The sequence below is a fragment of the Ailuropoda melanoleuca genome, chromosome 9 (genome assembly GCF_002007445.2).
Source record: "Ailuropoda melanoleuca isolate Jingjing chromosome 9, ASM200744v2, whole genome shotgun sequence".
Classification (NCBI taxonomy): Eukaryota; Metazoa; Chordata; class Mammalia; order Carnivora; family Ursidae; genus Ailuropoda; species Ailuropoda melanoleuca.
The window spans coordinates 74,000,978-74,018,500 of NC_048226.1; the positions used below are offsets into that span (position 1 = coordinate 74,000,978).

The 17,523-nt window shown below is 37.5% G+C and overlaps 1 protein-coding gene across 2 annotated transcripts in view; it reads right to left on the reverse strand.

Annotated features, from left to right (window-relative positions):
- The window catches only part of ANGPT1 (angiopoietin 1), a 252,802-nt gene extending 235,981 nt beyond the window's left edge, over positions 1-16,821 (reverse strand). The window contains exon 1 of one of the 2 annotated variants that reach the window (XM_034668475.1): positions 16,049-16,821. In XM_034668475.1, coding sequence (XP_034524366.1) covers positions 16,049-16,345 — 297 coding nt within the window. In that variant the 5' untranslated portion in view covers positions 16,346-16,821. The remainder of the gene's footprint in view (positions 1-16,048) is intronic. The other variant, XM_034668476.1, reaches the window with a different exon arrangement.
- Between the last annotated feature and the right edge of the window lie 702 nt (positions 16,822-17,523).

Sequence of the window (17,523 nt, forward strand, 5' to 3'; positions counted from 1 at the left end):
GGTAGAATTCCCCTGGGAAGCCATCCTGCCCTGAAGTCTTGTTTGTTGGGAGATTTTTGATTATTGCTTCAATTTCCTTGCTGGTTATGGGTCTGTTCAGGTTTTCTATATCTTCCTATTTCAGTTTTGGTAGTTTATAAGTTTCTAGGAATGCATCCATTTCTTCCAGATTGCCTAATTTGTTGGCATACAGTTGCTCATAATATGTTCTTAAAATTGTTTGTATTTCCTTGGTTTTGGTCATGAGCTCTCCTGTTTCATTCATGATTTTATTAATTTGGGTCCTGTCTCTTTTCTTTTTGATAAGTCTGGCTAGGGATTGATCAATCTTAATTCTTTCCCAAGAACCAGCTTCTAGTTTCATTGATCTTTTCTACTGTTCTTTTGGTTTCTATTTCATTGATTTCTGCTCTATCTTTATTATTTCTCTTCTCATGCTTGGTTTAGGATTTATTTGCTGTTCTTTCTCCAGCTCCTTTAAGTGTAAGGTTAGCTCGTATATTTGAGACTCTTCTAATTTTTTGAGAAAGGCTTGTTTTGCTCTGTACTTCCCTCTTAGGTCTGCCTTTGCCTCATTCCAAAGGTTTTGAACTGTTGTGTTTTCATTTTCATTTGTTTCCACGAATTTTTTTAATTCTTCTTTAATTTCCTGGTGGGCCCATTCATTCTTTAGTAGGATGCTTTTAAACTCCAAGTATTTGAGTTCCTTCCAAATTTACTCTTATGATTGAGTTCAAGTTTCAAAGAACTGTGACCTGAAAATATGCAGTGGATAATACCAACCTTTGGTACCATCTGAGACCTGATTTGTGACCCAGTATGTGATCTATTCTGGAGAATGTTCATGTGCACTTGAGAAGAATGTGTATTCTTTTGCTTTAGGATGGAATGCTCTGTATATATCTGTAAAGTCCCTCTAGTCCAGTGTGTCATTCGAAGCCCTTGTTTCCTTGTCGATCTTCTGCTTAGATGATCCGTCCATTGCTGTGAGTGGGGTGTTGAAGTCCCCTTCTATTATTGTATTATTATCAATTTGTTTCTTTAATTTCGTTATTAATTCATTTATATAATTGGCTGCTCCCACGTTACAAGCATAAATATTTATAATTGTTAGATCTTCTTGTTGAATAGGCCCTTAAAAAATGATAAAGTGTCCCTCTTCATCCCTTACTGCAGTCTTTGGCTTAAAATCTAATTTGTCTGATATAAGGATCGTTACCCCAGTTTCCTTTTGAGGTCCACTAGCATGATAAATTGTTCTCCACCCCCTTACTTCCAATCTGGAGGTGTCTTTGGGTCTAAAATGAGTCTCTTGTAGATAGCATATGGATGGGTCTTGCTTTTTTATCCAATCTGATTCTGCGTCTTTTGATTGGACCATTCAGTCCATTTACATTCAGAGTAACTATTGAAAAAATATGAATTTAGTGCCATTGTATTACCTGTAAAGTCCCTGTTTCTGTAGATTGTCTCTGTTTCTCTCTGGTCTATGTTACTTTTGGGCTCTCTCTTTGCTTACAGGATCCCCTTTAATATTTCTTGCAAGGCTGGTTTAGCGATCACAAGTTCTTTTAGTTTTTGTTTGTCTTGGAAACTGTTTCTCTCTCTTTCCATTCTGAATGACAGCCTTGATCAAAAAAGTATTCTTGGCTACATGTTTTTCTCATTCAGAACCCTGAATATATCACGTCAGCCCTTTCTGACCTTCAAGGTCCCTGTGGATAGGTCTGCTGCCAGTCTAATGTTCCTTCTCTTTTTTTTTTTTAAAGATTTTATTTATTTATTTGACAGAGATAGACAGCCAGCGAGAGAGGGAACACAAGCAGGGGGAGTGGGGAGAGGAAGAAGCAGGCTCATAGCAGAGGAGCCCGATGTGGGGCTCAATCCCAGAACGCCGGGATCACGCCCTGAGCCAAAGGCAGACTCTTAACCGCTGTGCCACCCAGGCGCCCCTAATGTTCCTACTCTTGTAGGTTAAGGAGTTCTTGTCTAGAGCTCCTTTCAGGATTTTCTCTTTATCTTTGAAATCTGCAAGCTTCACTATTATATGTTGGCGTGTTGATCTATGTTTATTGATCTTGAGGGGGGTTCTCTCTATCTCCTGGACTTGAATCCCTGTTTCCTTCGCCAGATTAGGGAAGTTCTCAGCTATGATTTGCTCAATATACCTCCTGCCCACCCCCACCTCTCTCTCTTTCTTCTTCTTCTGGGACCCCAATAATTCTAATATTGTTTTGTTTTATGGTATCTCTGATTTCTCAATGCCTCCCCTCATGTTTTTCTCTTTTCCTCTGCTTCCTTCCTTTCCATCATCTTGTCTTCTATGTCACTGACTCTTCTGCCTCATTTACCCGAGCTGTTAGACCATCCATTTTAGATCGCATCTCAGTTAAAGTATTTTTAATTTTGGCCTGATTCAATTTTATTTCTGCACTAAGAGATTCTCTGGTGTCTTTTATGCTTTTTTTCAACTCTAGCTAGTAGCTTTAAAATCATTATCCTGAATTTCAGCTCTGAAATTTTACTAATATCCGTATTGATTCTGTGTCAGAGATTAATACCTCTGGCTCTGTCTTTTGTTGTGATTTCCTCCTTCTAGGCATTTTTCCCAAAGAATGGATGAATGAAAGAACAAAATGAAAAATATCAACCATGACTCAAGCGAAATACACACTAGACAAATCCGTAGAGTTCAGAAACAAAAAAGGAAAAGAAAAAGAAAAAGAAAAAGAAAAAGAAAAAGAAAAAGAAAAAGAAAAAAAGGGAGGGAGAGAATATAATTTCACAGGTGGACAAAACAGGGTGATCCACTTGTTCCTGGGTGTATTTTGGTCTGTTTGTTAGAAGTCACTAAATCCCAAAATTGTAAAGAAAGCAAAACATATATAAAAATAAAATTGAATACAGTGAAAGGAAGCCAAAAATGAAGAATATATCTATAAAATGTATACATAAAAATGAAAATTAAAAAAAAAGACTTAAAAACAAAGAGTTGATAAAGTAAGAAACTGGAAGAGAAGGAACAAAATGAAAAAAGAAAAAGAAAATTTTAAACTGAAAGACTAAAGACTCTTGCAAAAAAACCTCTAATTCTATATACAATTTTCCCTTGGTGCAGTTTTTTGGTTCTGAGTGATCTATTCCTTGGTATCCGCCTAAAGATTTGGCTGGTCTTCTGGGGTAGGGACCTATTGCACTGATCCTCAGGTGTCTTTGCCTGGATGATGTTGTACCACCCCTTGCCAGGGGGCCAGGCTCCGTGTAAGCTGCTTCAAGTTGTCCTCTGTGGCTTTTGTTCCCTGAAGGCTTTTCACTCCACTTTAGGGGATGAAAAAAAGTAAAAAATGGTGGCCCTCAGATCTCCAGCCCCAGAGCTGAATGATGTCAACCCCCACTCTTCTGTGCACCCTCAGGGAAAGGCAATCACAATCCCTTTCATGTGTGCTGAACTCTGCAAACTCCTGCAGTGCACAACCGCACCTACCTCCCAGGGGAGGGAAGGGTGTCTCACCTCAGCCCCGCTGATAACTGGGCCCCTGCTCAGAGAGGAGGGCCCACACCTGCACCACTCCTCCTGAGGGAAAGAGCTGGATCTTGCAGCATCTGTCCCTTGCTGGGCCCCCGCTTGGAGAGCAGTTGCCAGATCCTGCCAGGGTACATCATTTATGGAAACACCTAGGTGAGAGCCCACTCCTAGGCTAGGCTCACTGATTGTAGCAGGCTTCCCTGCTTCAATGCTTGGGAACTCTGCTGCACTCAGGCACCCCCATTCTTTCTCTGACCCTGGGGATCCCGAGACCACACTGTCCCACCTAGGATTCTGCCCTGTTTCACCACCTGAGCACCTTTCAGGCAGGGGCGACCCTCACAGGAGCAGACTTTGAAAAGTTCCAATTTTGCACTCCGGGGCTATATCACTTTCCGGTAGCCAGCTTATGGAAGCTCCCTTGTGGTTTATCTTCTAATATATCCCTTCAGATGCATGTCTCTGCACCTCCTACCTCACAAAAAGTGGTCGCTTTTCTATTTGTAGAATAGCAGCAATTCTTTTCCTAGAGCTCAGATTAAATTCACAGGTGTTCAGAATAATCTGATAGATATCTAGCAGAATTCAAGGGACCAGATGAAATGAGGGTCCCCTATTTTTCCCCCATCTTCCCTCCCTCTCCGTCCTCTCTCTTCTTTGGGACTCCATGAAAAAGAATGGCCAGAGGGAAGTTAGGGTAGCCTAGAGTCTTTCTACCTCATGTGGTTGATCGTATGGACTATAAAAGCTACCACCCTCAAAGCCCAGACATTTGAGAAATAGGCCTCCAAGATTAGGGAAAAAAGTGGGGGAGAACCATCACAACTCTCTGCAAGTAGCAGTTTTTGGCGTTGGACCAAAATACCAGAAATATTTTAATTAATAGGGACAATGATAAATAAAATAGGAAGTGAGATAAGAGGTCATTGCCTGAGAAAACAAGGCTTTTCTTCTCATTTTTACAACTCTCTTGAATGACCCACAAAAGAAAGTGCATGCAAATAATATTTTAAGTTCCAGGATGTGCTTTTGCTTTTCCAAGAAGGAGTGCCCACAGATAAATCTAAGAGGGAGGTCATTAAACTGAACGGAAGAGATTTAGAATAGGAGGCTTCACCCCATGTAAAGCAATTGTAAGCCTTTGTGTTTTAAAACTTTTTAGATAAATAGTCAGATTCAATTAAGCTCTGTAACTTCAAGAGATGGTGTTTCTAAGGAGAGAGGCAGGAGGGACTACAGACATGGGATTCCTGGTCTGCTAACAGACCTGTGGGAGGGCACAGAGAATTGGGCTATTGTGTTTCAATCAGCAGCATCACTACATGTCACAGTCAATTTAACCATGGAGCTTTAGAGTTAGGATATGGACAAATGACCAAAATAGTACTTGAGAAAGGGGCAAACACATTTAGTATGAAAGAATTAATAAGGGTTTAGGTGCAAAAACTACTACAGAAAAATATTTTAAAACAGACTTAAGGTTTGAAGATTGACAAGAGGAGACATAGTAAAAGTTGCTGTAGCTAATTCTGTAGCTGGTTAAGAGCATAGGTCATACAGCCAAATTTCCTGGAATTCCATGCTGGCCCTACCACTTAGCCACCAAGTAAACCTGGGCAAGTGACTTCCCCTCTCTGTGCCTCAACTTCTTAATGTGACATGTGGGAAAATTATAATACTATCTACCTCACAATGGCTTTTGAAAGTATTCAATAGATTAAAACATGTAAAGTGCTTCCAAATGGCCTGATAGTTGGTAAAAGGGTTCAACACTGAACTCTTACTATAACCCAGAACTACCCTCAAGAAGTAACTAATATTTACTTGACATTTACTGTGTTAGAGAACTTATACAAAGTAATTTATGTGAATCATCTTTACTCTTAGCAATCACCCTATAATGTAGCTATCATTATTACCTTGATTTGACTGGTAATTTAAGTGAGGCACAGAGAAGTTAAGAAACTTGTCCAAGGTCACAAAGCAAGGAAGTGGTGCTTCCAAGATTCAAATCCAGGCAGTATGGCTTTAGGTACAGCACACTTCATCACTGTTTAACTGTCTGTCAGACACAGAAAACAGTGGACACAAACAATGCATTACTATCTATTTCAGTGGGTTCAGACTTCTCAACAGCAGGGGCTGTAGTGGATTCATCACTTCATCCCATTACCTAGTAGACTACATTGTCCATATTAGATTAGATAACTGGCTAACTGGCTGACTGTCCTTTGTAAATGGCAGGTGTTTAGTTCCATGACTCATGACTGCAAACTAAAATCTCATGACAGAACTCACTGCCATCTCTTATGGAGCAGTCCACCAGACAGTGCTATAGTCCCATGACCACTCACTGTCCCCTGCCCCCAATAAAGGGAATAGTCACCATTGGTAACCCTGTTTACTCGCTCTCCCTCTTGCCCATCCTCTTTCTTGCACTTCTACTCCACGGTCACTGGTACAAGGAGGATCACATAGAACTTTACTGAAAATAATATCAGAGGACAGGAGAGGAATGAAAAGGAAAGGCAGGCCAGAAATGAGTTCCTTTGAGTCCTTTTGTCTTTCCTGCTCTAAGGACTGCCTCACCATGTCGCTTTTCTGGTATTCAAGTCTCAGAAGTCTCCCAATACAGAGTGGGAAATAGGCTTTTGAAAAAAGCAGGCCATTGAGAAGTCAGAAAAAAATTATTAGGACTTTTATTTTAACATAATAAGAAAGTTAATAATAAATTCATATAAGGCTTGACTTTGGAGCCCTCACTCAGTATATCAAACAGCCGTGTATTACTCATCTCCTAAGGAAGCTCCACAGAGCTAACAGAATTGAAGGAGTTGCCTTCACATGATTGTCCTCTATCAGCATACTGTGATAGGTTGCAGCTTAGGTGTGCTTGGAAAGTGGATTCAAGTTTGGTTTTATCTAGTCTTAACTAAATTAACCTTTGCAGTCAGGATAAATGCCTTAAACACTAAGTAATCTTACTTGTATTTCTGCACAGATTAGTAAGAAAATGTGAATTCTAAAAATTCCTATTCCTGGTCTCATATTCTAGAATTAAAAACAAAGATGAGCTAAGTAGACCAAACAAAAATCACTGAAAATTTTGGAAATATGTAAATGCCTACTTAAAATTCAAATTTCCTGGGGTGCCTGGGTGGTGCAGTCAATTAAGCATCCAACTCTTGGTTTTGGCTCAGGTCATGATCTCAGGGTCATGAGATGCAGCTCCATGTCAGGCTCCACACTCAGCATGGAGTCTGCTTGAGATTCTCTCTTCCTCTCCCTCCCTCTGCCCTTCCCATTCGTGCTCTCTCTAAAATAAATAAATAAATCTTAAAAAATAAATAACTCTTGGGGCGCCTGGGTAGCGCAGTCGTTAAGCGTCTGCCTTCAGCTCAGGGTGTGATACCGATGTTCCGGGATCAAGTCCCACATCGGGCTCCTCTGTTGGAAGCCTGCTTCTTCCTCTCCCACTCCCCTGCTGTGTTCCCTCTCTCAATGGCTGTCTCTCTGTCACATAAATAAATAAAATCTTTAAAAAATAAATAAATAAATAAATCTTAAAAAATAAAAAAAGTAAAATAAAATTTAGATTTCCTTTCACTATCCTTAATAATGAATTCTGTTCTAAGCTTGAGATATTAGGTATTATCAATGTGATTCATGTTCCTAAATTTGAAATAAAGAAGTACAAACTATCATGCAATTGGATAATTTAGAAAATAGATAAGTTAAACAATTTGCCACTAATTGTCCAAGAATTGTCTATTATCTTAACATATTTTGGTCATATTAAGTACAGATGGGCTTCAACATTCTGAGAGTCTAGAACAACCTGTATTTTTCTAACTTACACATTAACATTCTTAAACTACTTTGTACATGGCAGATTTGGACATTTTTACATCAACTTGCCAAGAAATATTGAAACTAACAAGGGTTATGATTCTTCCTGTCTGCCAGTAGACTGGTTTTGACAGCTTTACCTAGCAAATATTTGACTATTTGAAAGCTTTGTTGCAGCCATTCTGAAACTATATTCCTTTGAATATATAGGGTCCCCTGAGGAATGCCTCTGGGAGAGTGGCCCAAGAAGAGGGTCCTGGCAGCAGCCCCTCCAGTTCTCCTCCAGCCGTTCCATTTGCATCTAGATTACATAGTAAGCTTCTACCTAATAATTTGCTTGAAAATAGGGTTCCATTGCTAAGAAATATTTAGAATTCATCAGTTCATTTGTTCAAAAATATTAAACCTTCACTATATTATTTTAAAGCTATATTCGACTTATTCAATAATCCATCTATTCAATAAATATTGAAACTACTGCTTATTATAGCTCTGTTATTTAAAAACCTAGTAAAATTGAAAAATAAGGAGAAGATTGGTGGTTTAGTAATAAGGATAAAATTCTCATGTCTTGTATCTGTGCACTTGAGATAGGTGGATGCAAGGTCTGCTGGTTACAGCAAATCTTTAGCTCTAATAAATATCTACTGGATTTTAATCTAGTCAATATATATTAGCAGTGAAGACAAGAACAGTGTTAAAACGTTTTACAAAATCTTGGGACTATATCTAAAGGTTTGGAAGTGAAATATATAGAGTTTTAAAGTATTTATTCATTCTCTGGGAATGGAAACCTTCTAATAATCTTTAGGTTCTAGTATTATGATTCAATTCATTCAGCGTTCATGATCCTAATGAGTTGAGCTACACTTGTAACTAAATTTTAAAATACATTATCTTTCAAAATTATTAACAACAATTCCACAGAAATATACAGTAAGCTGACCTATTTGATACTAGTGAGTTTGATGGCTTCCTTGTATATATTCCTGTCTCAAGATATTCACATCTTACTTGCATCTTACTAATATTGCAGCTACCGATTTTCTTTAGATACCGCTTGATACTTATGCTAATTTGCATGCTCTTTTAATAGTTCAACACAAACTTAGCAACTACATGCCAATGAAGACCTGTAATCTGTAACGTGTGGTCATGTAGCAAATATATACAAGTAACACTTATTACATTGATTTTACTCTATATTCTCCAATACTTCCTGCCAAATAGGTATATGCCAAAATATGTTGTTGATTACATTATTAGCTACCAGTAGGGTTATGCCTGCCATTATATGTTTTACACCACTTTCTCTGTTAAAGATTATCTTTTCATATGTTTGAAGGAAGAAATCAGATCATTTGGATAGGCAGCTAAGACCAAACAAGACTGAAGGCCTCTCATTCCTAATATTTCTGTGTTAAGAACTAGAGAAAAGTGTTTAAGCACAAAGTCTCAAAATATAAAGAAAAGATAATCCATGGAGTGCTTGATTCTTTAGAAACCTCTTTGATAAGGGAGGGGGAATATCTTTTGTATACTTTGTAAAGAGATTTAAACACTAAGAAGCCTTCCCTCCCTCAGACCATGGGCCAGAACCAAAGAGGGTTTGGAACTTCCAAACTTCACAGCAAATGATAATCTTGTATTGGAACAAAAGGCAAGGATGACTCAGAATGTAATTAGGGTTGTGCATCTAAGCAAATGGTATTAAAAAAAAGAAAAGAAGACAAGACAAGGCCCAGGATGCTAATGTTTCCACACAGAGACAAGGCCATGCAGAATGAAAACAAGACCTCCTTAATTAGCAAATTATAGCACAGGGGCTGATAAACCTCAGCACACTGTAGCTGAACACCCCTTTGTTGCTCCTCCCTTCTCATCGTCTACACAAGTGAGAATACTTGTAATTATTATATCTAAAGCAAGTGATAGAAGGAGGAAAGGTTTCTAAATAGATTGAACTTAAGAGGCTGTGCTAAAGCCCCACTTCTGTGAAAACAGAATGACTCTGATGTTTCGTCAACATTCCTGCTGATGCCACAACTAACAGGTTGAGACAAGTACATAAAGCAAAGGATGCTGGCACCCAGACCTGGTAAACCCAGAGGCTGATGATCATGTGCTTTTTCTTTTCTAACATGTATTTGCTTTTGGAATATTTCTCTGTCCACATAATGATGGGCCAGGGAAAGAAAAGACATGAAATTTCCCTGCCTGTACTCCTCTAAAATGTCACCTCACAGCATGTCCCCGATACCAAGCCAAGAAATGGCTTACTCAGGCTCTTAGCCAACTGGCATGAACCTGAAGACTACTTGACCTCCTGGAGGGCGATCTTTTTCCCACACAACAAACCTCACAATTTACCTTGCAGTGGTCCCAATATTAATACCATATTCCTTCTGTGATATAGAACGGGGATCAGAAAACTTTTCCTGTAAAGGGATGTATATTAAAGTTTAGGATCTGTGGGCCATTTGATCTCTGTTGCAACCCCTCATTCTGCCTTTATAGGAAGAAAGCAGCTATAGACAATACATAAACAAATGGGTGTAACTCTTGTCAATAAAACTTTATTTACAAATGAATAGACAATACATTAAGGAAAGGGCGTGGCTGTATTTCAATAAAGCTTTATACAAACACAGGTGGCCAGCAGGATTTAGCTCAAGGGCTATAGTTTGCTGATCCTTGATACAGAGAAAGAAACTCAGAAGATTAAAATTTCTCCTATCAGATAGGTAACACATGAAATATAGTTGAATCTAATTTTTATATGTATATTTAATTATAGTCCAAATCTATTCATGGAACTCATTCATTCTTCTTCAATAAAAAAAAATATTGTTTTCAACTATGTTCCAGGTATTGTCCCAGAAAAATAGATCTATCAAAAATAACAAATAAAATAATAAATAAATACTAGTGAACAAGACAGGCACAGTCTCCACCATATAGAGTATAGGGTCTGGGAGAATATATTTTGCGAACTTTTACTGAGGTTCTACTAAGTGTTGTGCATTGTTCTAGGAGTAAGGTATACTACGAGGAACAAGACAGACAACGACCTCTTATGGCATTTACATCCTCAGTAGATGGAGAAAGAATAAATAATGTGACAAATAATATGCAATAAAAGTTCACATGGTGATAAATGCCACAAAGAAATAATATAGTATTATACAACAAAACGTCATTTAGCAGAATGCGGGAAGGTGGAAGATAATAGTACTCAAAAAAGACTTTCCGGAAAGATGACTTCTGAGCAAAGACCTGAATAAAAAGAAAGAGCGATCCATGCCAACCTCTGGAGTTGTAGATAAGTAAACAGCACATAAAGCCTCTGAGACAGAAATAAGCTGGTCTGTTGGAGAAATAACAAGAAGGCTAATGTCATTCGAGTAACTGGAATAAGGGAAAGATGATAAATGATGAATCTAGAGAGGAGTAGGAGGGGCAGATCATCTAGGGCCTCATGGGAAGGAATGTGGATTTTAGCCTTACATAATGAAAAACTGTAGGAAAATTTTAAGGAAAAGAATGATACATTCTTAGTTTAGATTACATTGAACAAATAATTACATATGAGATGAGTGCTACTTAAAAAGGGCTTAATGTGAAATGGCACAGTCAGGGTAAAGGGCTGCAATCACCCATAGTAAAGGGCCTACTACTTGCCCTGGTCCTAAAAACCTGAGATCTGCCAATGTAGACCGTTCTGGGACAGGCTTGCTCCTTCCTACAGAGAAATCCAAAAGACTTACAGCTCTAACTGCCCAACTTCTAGGGCCCAGAAAGCTTATTCTGCCTTCTTGGATCTTTTGATTCTAAAATATAACAAGCAAAAAATAAAACCTAACTGTTTGTTGAAAAGTTAATACAGGAGTATTAACTAAAGAGTTCCTATTTGGCCTGAAAACCAAGGTTAATCTCAAATGAACTTGGTAGGGACATTTCTACAACTGGATTTAAAAGGCAATTATTCCTTTAACCTTTCTTGGCAACTGCCATTTTTTTCTACCTCTGTGTATAAATAATATATGCATATTTTCTTCAAGTTTAGTGACAAATTTTTAAAAACATACTTATTAATTGCCTGCTCTTTCACATATTCAGGAAGCCTCCTCCTTGCAATACATGCAAATAAATCACAGAACATCCTCTCTGGCTTATTTTGCATGATCACTAGCCACTAAAACAAGGCACAGATGGGAAATCATTTCCAGTTACTTAGATTCACATATGCACATATTATATGTAAATATGTATCATTATTGCATGTAGTAAATTGTCACTTACTGGTCTGGAAGTACAAAATTATTTTTCCTCCTAAAGAAACGTCTAGCTGACCCTCAAGTTACCTAGCACAAAGAATTCAAGCAAACTTTAGCATCTAAAGCAGTTATAGGGTCTCTTAATTTTCATTATTTTGTCCCAGCACCACACAGTTGAGCACTTGATGTCTTTCATTTTTATATTATGATGATAACAGAGATATTGTTCAAACACTCAATAAACATTTCAGATATATATGGATAAAGAAACATTCACTAAGCTCGAGGGGACTCATAGTCTGAGCAGAAAAACAGACCTCAAAAAATTATGAAAATGATAACCACATCGCATGGAAGTACAGTGCAAACATGATACATGCAACTTATTAAGATAACACCGGAGAGCTCAGCCTGGGAGGGGAAGTGGAATGCAGGTGTATTTCCTGGAGAAACTGGCAACAAGCTGACTCTTCAAGAATCATTAAATGGACAAGATAGAGTGAGTGCACAAGTTTTTGAGATCCTAGATCACTGACTAAATACAATTTGGATAATTAACAACCACCTATTCTAGACCCCAATAGCAGGACAAAAGTAATTACAGGATGTAGTACCTCCCTAAACGATAACTTACAATCTACTTAGGGAGATAAATTGTATATCCAAAACAAACTGTTAACAGTACATGGTAAAGTATCGACTGTAACATGTAGACAATGCATCTATTTGTTCACTCAACAGATATTTATTGTCTATCTGTTAGGGATTACATACGGCTTAAGGCCCTGGGCATATGGCAGCAGACAAATACACAAGGTCACTGGTCTCATGGAGGTCACATTCTAGTGGATATTAATATGAGTAAATATCTGAAATACATGAGTTTTTAAAAGATCATCATAATTCTCTCAAACAAAGAATATAAGTAGAGGATGTTGTTAGTCAAAAAAAATGCTGTCAATAGAAAAATTTAGCCAAGTATTTCAGTAAAAATTTTTCATCCTTTGAAATATTCTGGATGGCAAATCAGAACACATTTTCTACTAATAATCATCAACTCATCAATTTTAGCTAGTGTAAAATATTTACAGTCGATAGACCTTTGTTGTCTGTTACAAGGCATGTTTTTGACTCCATTTATTTATACTGTCAACAACAACAAAAAGACATCATTTGGCAAAAGCAAAAGACTTTCTAAGCATTGCCCCAAATTCTAGAATTTATATGTCTTAAATCTGAGTATTTAAGTATACGTATTTGTGAATCTCTGGGATACAGAAGAAAGAAAATAATAATTCAAGAAGCATGAGATATAAAGTAGACATTAAACACTAGATATTTCTCTGCCATAGAAAGGTATGAAGAAATCATAAGAAAGTGGCAAAGACACAAAAGCCATTTGTACTTATTGTTATTATCCCAAGACCTGGTCCCTCTCAGGTATTGGGTATGGTTTACTAATAATTCTGAAAAGAACTATATGATTGAAGAGAGTCAAGTGTAGACATACAGCCCAGGTGTTCCACCCAATTAAACAGTCATTTTTGATCATATTATTTATATTGCTCTTCCCCATCTGGTAAGTGAGAATAATGCCATCAACCTAACTCTCAATTGGTGTTAATTGACAGGCTACTATGCAAAGGTGATCTCCTTGAATGAAAGCCATTGTATCAAGAGACAAGAGCCATAACAGTGCCAACACTTATGGTAGCCAACACATCATCTGCCCCCTTGCATATCTTACTTCTCATCTTATTTAATTGCAAGACTAGGAAAGTTGAGAAATGAGATTCAAGAGTGTAAGTCTCATAAAGTGACTTTAGAGAAGTCAGTGTCTTGTAAAGAATATTTGTAAAAGAATCCAGTTTACCAAACTTCATGGAAGGTATCAGATTAACATAAACTATCATCTAGCAGTATCTAGCATTGATAACACACATCCTGCATCAAATACTTTCCTGATAGTGACGCCATGAGCTGCATAATAATCACCATGCTTTGGTTAATTATTTTGCTGAATGGATGAATTAATTGCATTTACACTGATAGCCTCAGTTTCTTCAGTGCATTGCTTTTCATCCTAACACAACTATTTGGAATTAAAACAGAAGTTGTACAATTTGCAGTACTAAGCATACCACATAGTTATGGTAAAAAGATTTCCATTTGAATTATCAAAATAATTACAAGAAATTTAGAACCTAAAGTAAAAAAAAAAAAAAAAAACCCTCCAATTAAGGGGAACTTGAGAGAGCTTTTAGCAAGTTCTTTGCTGAAAGAATTTGTTTGGTTTCTTGATCCTCCTACCAATCGCATTAACAATGACAAAAGATATGCAAATTTAAACAGACAATAGTCAAGCCAAAGTGCTCTGACTCATACCAACAGGGACATTTTCAGCATATAATCAGCTAGATTCATGTTAGCAAGGGTCAATGTAACCAAAGAACATTTGCATAGTTATGCTTGGCTATAATCTGAAAGCGATGCCATAATCATTGACCAAGAACAATGTAAACAAAAATCAAATTTATTTCACACAATAAATTAACATATGAAACATGTGCATGACATAAGCCCAACAGAATCATGTATTTACCTTATCACTGCTGAATAATTGCATAGCAACAAAAAATTACGCATTACTATGCTTAAATCACCATTTTGACTGTATGTTTTAAGTAAAGAAAATATTATATTTTTGGCAGAAGAGCTCATTCAGGACAATTTGTGACTAAATTTCCCTCCCTAGCCCCTTCAAAGAATCCAGACTAATTTATAATGATTGAATTCTCATTAAAAACTACATACTGAGAATAGTAAAAAGCTGTTTAACCAAATGAATTTGTTTACTATGAAAATAAATTTTGCCAAAATAAAAACAGATATCCTATTATACACTGCTGCTATAACTACTGCCTGAAATTTAAACTATAATTATCAAAAGGTTTCAGAATTCTGTTTGTTTTCTATTCTTCTGCCCTTATTGATCTTTCTCACCTGTAGTCTAGAATGGAAAAGTTAACTACTATTCTAGGTTTAGAAACTCTGAATCTACCAAGTTTCAGTTAACTTGTCAAATAAAATATCAGTGATCTTAGTTCAGTCCCTAGTGGACAGAAGTAGAATAACTGCTACTTGGCATGATTGAGCAGGCAGTGCTCTAAGTGAGCGTGACAACACAGGGAAAAAAATATGAGCATTTGTTGTCTCCTTATCTTCTTAAAGGGTTTGCTCTGTTAACAGACTAACTTAAAGGAGACTGGGCTGGCTACGTTCCTACCTTTATGCACCAAATGAATTTTTAGCAAGGATCCCTGGGAGAGAAGAATTTTCACAAATGTGACATTGCTGCCCTTCCACTGACATAGTTGAAGACACTTGTTATCTGCTGTTTACCTGTTACTCCTTAAACAGAGAGCAAAGAAAGAAGGAACTGCAGAAAGTGTGTTCATATTTTAATAGACATATTTTCAGTAAAAACTTTTAAATGGTTTATAGGGAAAAATTGAATAAAATGTTCATTTTGATTTTTATAAATGGGGATTAACTGCAAACTCGACATTAACATTCATCTGGATACTTAGACTCCCGCATGACATTGTTGGTAACTACAACAACCTGAGAAAAAGGGGTATTTCAGGAAGATAGCAAAGCCCCTGTTGTGCTCAGCTCAAATCTGCAGGTGTGTGTCTTTGGCAACAGCGACCAACAGCTCAATCTCTCCTTTCACACTGGGCAAACAACCTCTTCCTGAAGAGTTCACATTAAAATTTACCTTCTTGACTTTTCTTCTCAAGGACAGAAAAAAATATATGACAGAAATCTATCCTCTACTATTCTGCTACTTGCTAAAATTAAGTTGCCTTTCTATACATACACAATTTCTCCAATCAAATATCATACTTTACATATACTCCCATTTCATATTAACTTTACTAGAGGTTGAAAAAATAAGTATTTGGTGATGATTTCTCACCCGAGCTGCAGAAAACTTCCTGGTGTAAAATCTATTTGATCCTAAATTAATACTGTCATTATTTTCTTTTTCACCAACTGTCTCAGAAATACGGGTTTGTTTTTTTTTTTTTTAATTGGGCTTTGACAGTCAGAAAATTTAAGCTCAATTTTAAATAAGAGGGAACCAAAAATGTCAAAATGTGCCATTGTTAGGCACATAAATGGGTTGCCCCCGTACCTTCAGAGGCTTGCACAAGCCTGAAAACCCTGGCTCACCCATGAAGTCACAGGGAGAGAACAGGTTTGGATTTGCAAACACTGCCCCCCAGGAGCAAAAGGTAAACACACAAATGCCCCCCTAAGGAACTCTAAGTTAGCTGCAGTGCAAGAACGGAAAAGGCTCTGCAATTAGAAACTGAAAGCAATCACTTACTTTTTGCAGCCACTGAGTATAATTTTCCATCACATGCTCCAGATGTTGAAGTTTCTGGGAAGAGAAATCCGGTTCCACGTGTGGAGCATCTCGCTGCAGAGCATTTGTGTTGTACTGGTCTGTCGTACTCTCACGACAGTTCCCGTCGTGTTCTGGAAGAATGAAAGTGTAGGCACATTGCCCATGTTGAATCCGGTTATATCTTCTCCCACCGTTTTCTGGACCTCGGCGCTGGTTGCTGCACCCTATGTGAGTCAGAATGGCAGCGAGGAAAGCAAAGGAAAGGAAAACTGTCATTGTACTGCCAGCACTCTCTTTCCGTGCCTCTCGCAAAACTCACTCCTTTCTTCTGACCTTTAAACTAGTTTTTATTTTAGGTAAAACTGCTTGTTTGACTTTTTCCCCCTCAAAGAAAGCTTTTGAAGAAGAATCACAGAAAACTAGCCATTTGTTAGCTTTGTTCTAAAATGTTATTTTTTTTTATTTCACTGTAATGGTAGTTTCCTTAGTTAAAACTTGAGATATTTATTGCATAGTAGCTGAGATTTATTGTTTCCTCTCTGTGTAACCGTTCAGCGTGGAGACTGCCTGAGTCAGCTGCGTGTACATATTCTAGACCCTTTCCCCTACCCTATCTGCAGCAGATCTGCTATTTTCTCCCAGACCTCAGTGAGTTTTATTAAGGTTGCACATCCAAGCCAAGCTGGAAGCAGGCAGCCTTTCACAAGATGACTTGACAGGAATGCATGAGTGTGCCCCTATGCTAAGGATTGCTGAAGGCTTGGAGCAGCGGATCATCTTACAAATTGGCTAGATGCGCATGACCTCGATCATGTATGGCCCTCCCGCCCCTTCCGCAGACAATTGCCTCCAGCCTTTAGCAGATTCAGGGCAAATCGATAAATAGAGCAGTCCACCTTAATACACTTTTGCTGTGCATGCTGACCTACTAAAACCTCGCAAACTAGCAGTATGTTTTTAAAGTTACTAATGGGGAACTCTAAGAAGAAACTGGCATGGTGTCAGTAAAATAATTTTTGATAGTGAATGATAAATCTGTATTAATATTAATTTTAAAAAATTATTCTTGACTGGGGAAAAAAGATATTAAAAACCATTATTGCAGATAGTATTCTCTCACTGTATTCACTTAGACTTTAAGGAGTTGGAGAAAATTGCCAGCGAGAGTCAAATTAGCAAAAAAATTTCATATCTTGTCACTCAAAGGAATATAGACAGCATGTGCATATTAAGCAAAATAAGCTAATCACTTTCTGAGATAAGGTTTTTAAATGAAACTGGTCCCCTGATCAGAATATAGCTCTGTGTGCTGTATGTATATAAATTGAGCAACTTCCTTACAAAAACAGTGCGGTTACAATTTAAGACAGTGGCCAGAGAATTATTAATTCCTGTGGTACATCCTAATCATAGATTTCACAATGACCTCTTTGGTATTGCTAGAACTATCTTTA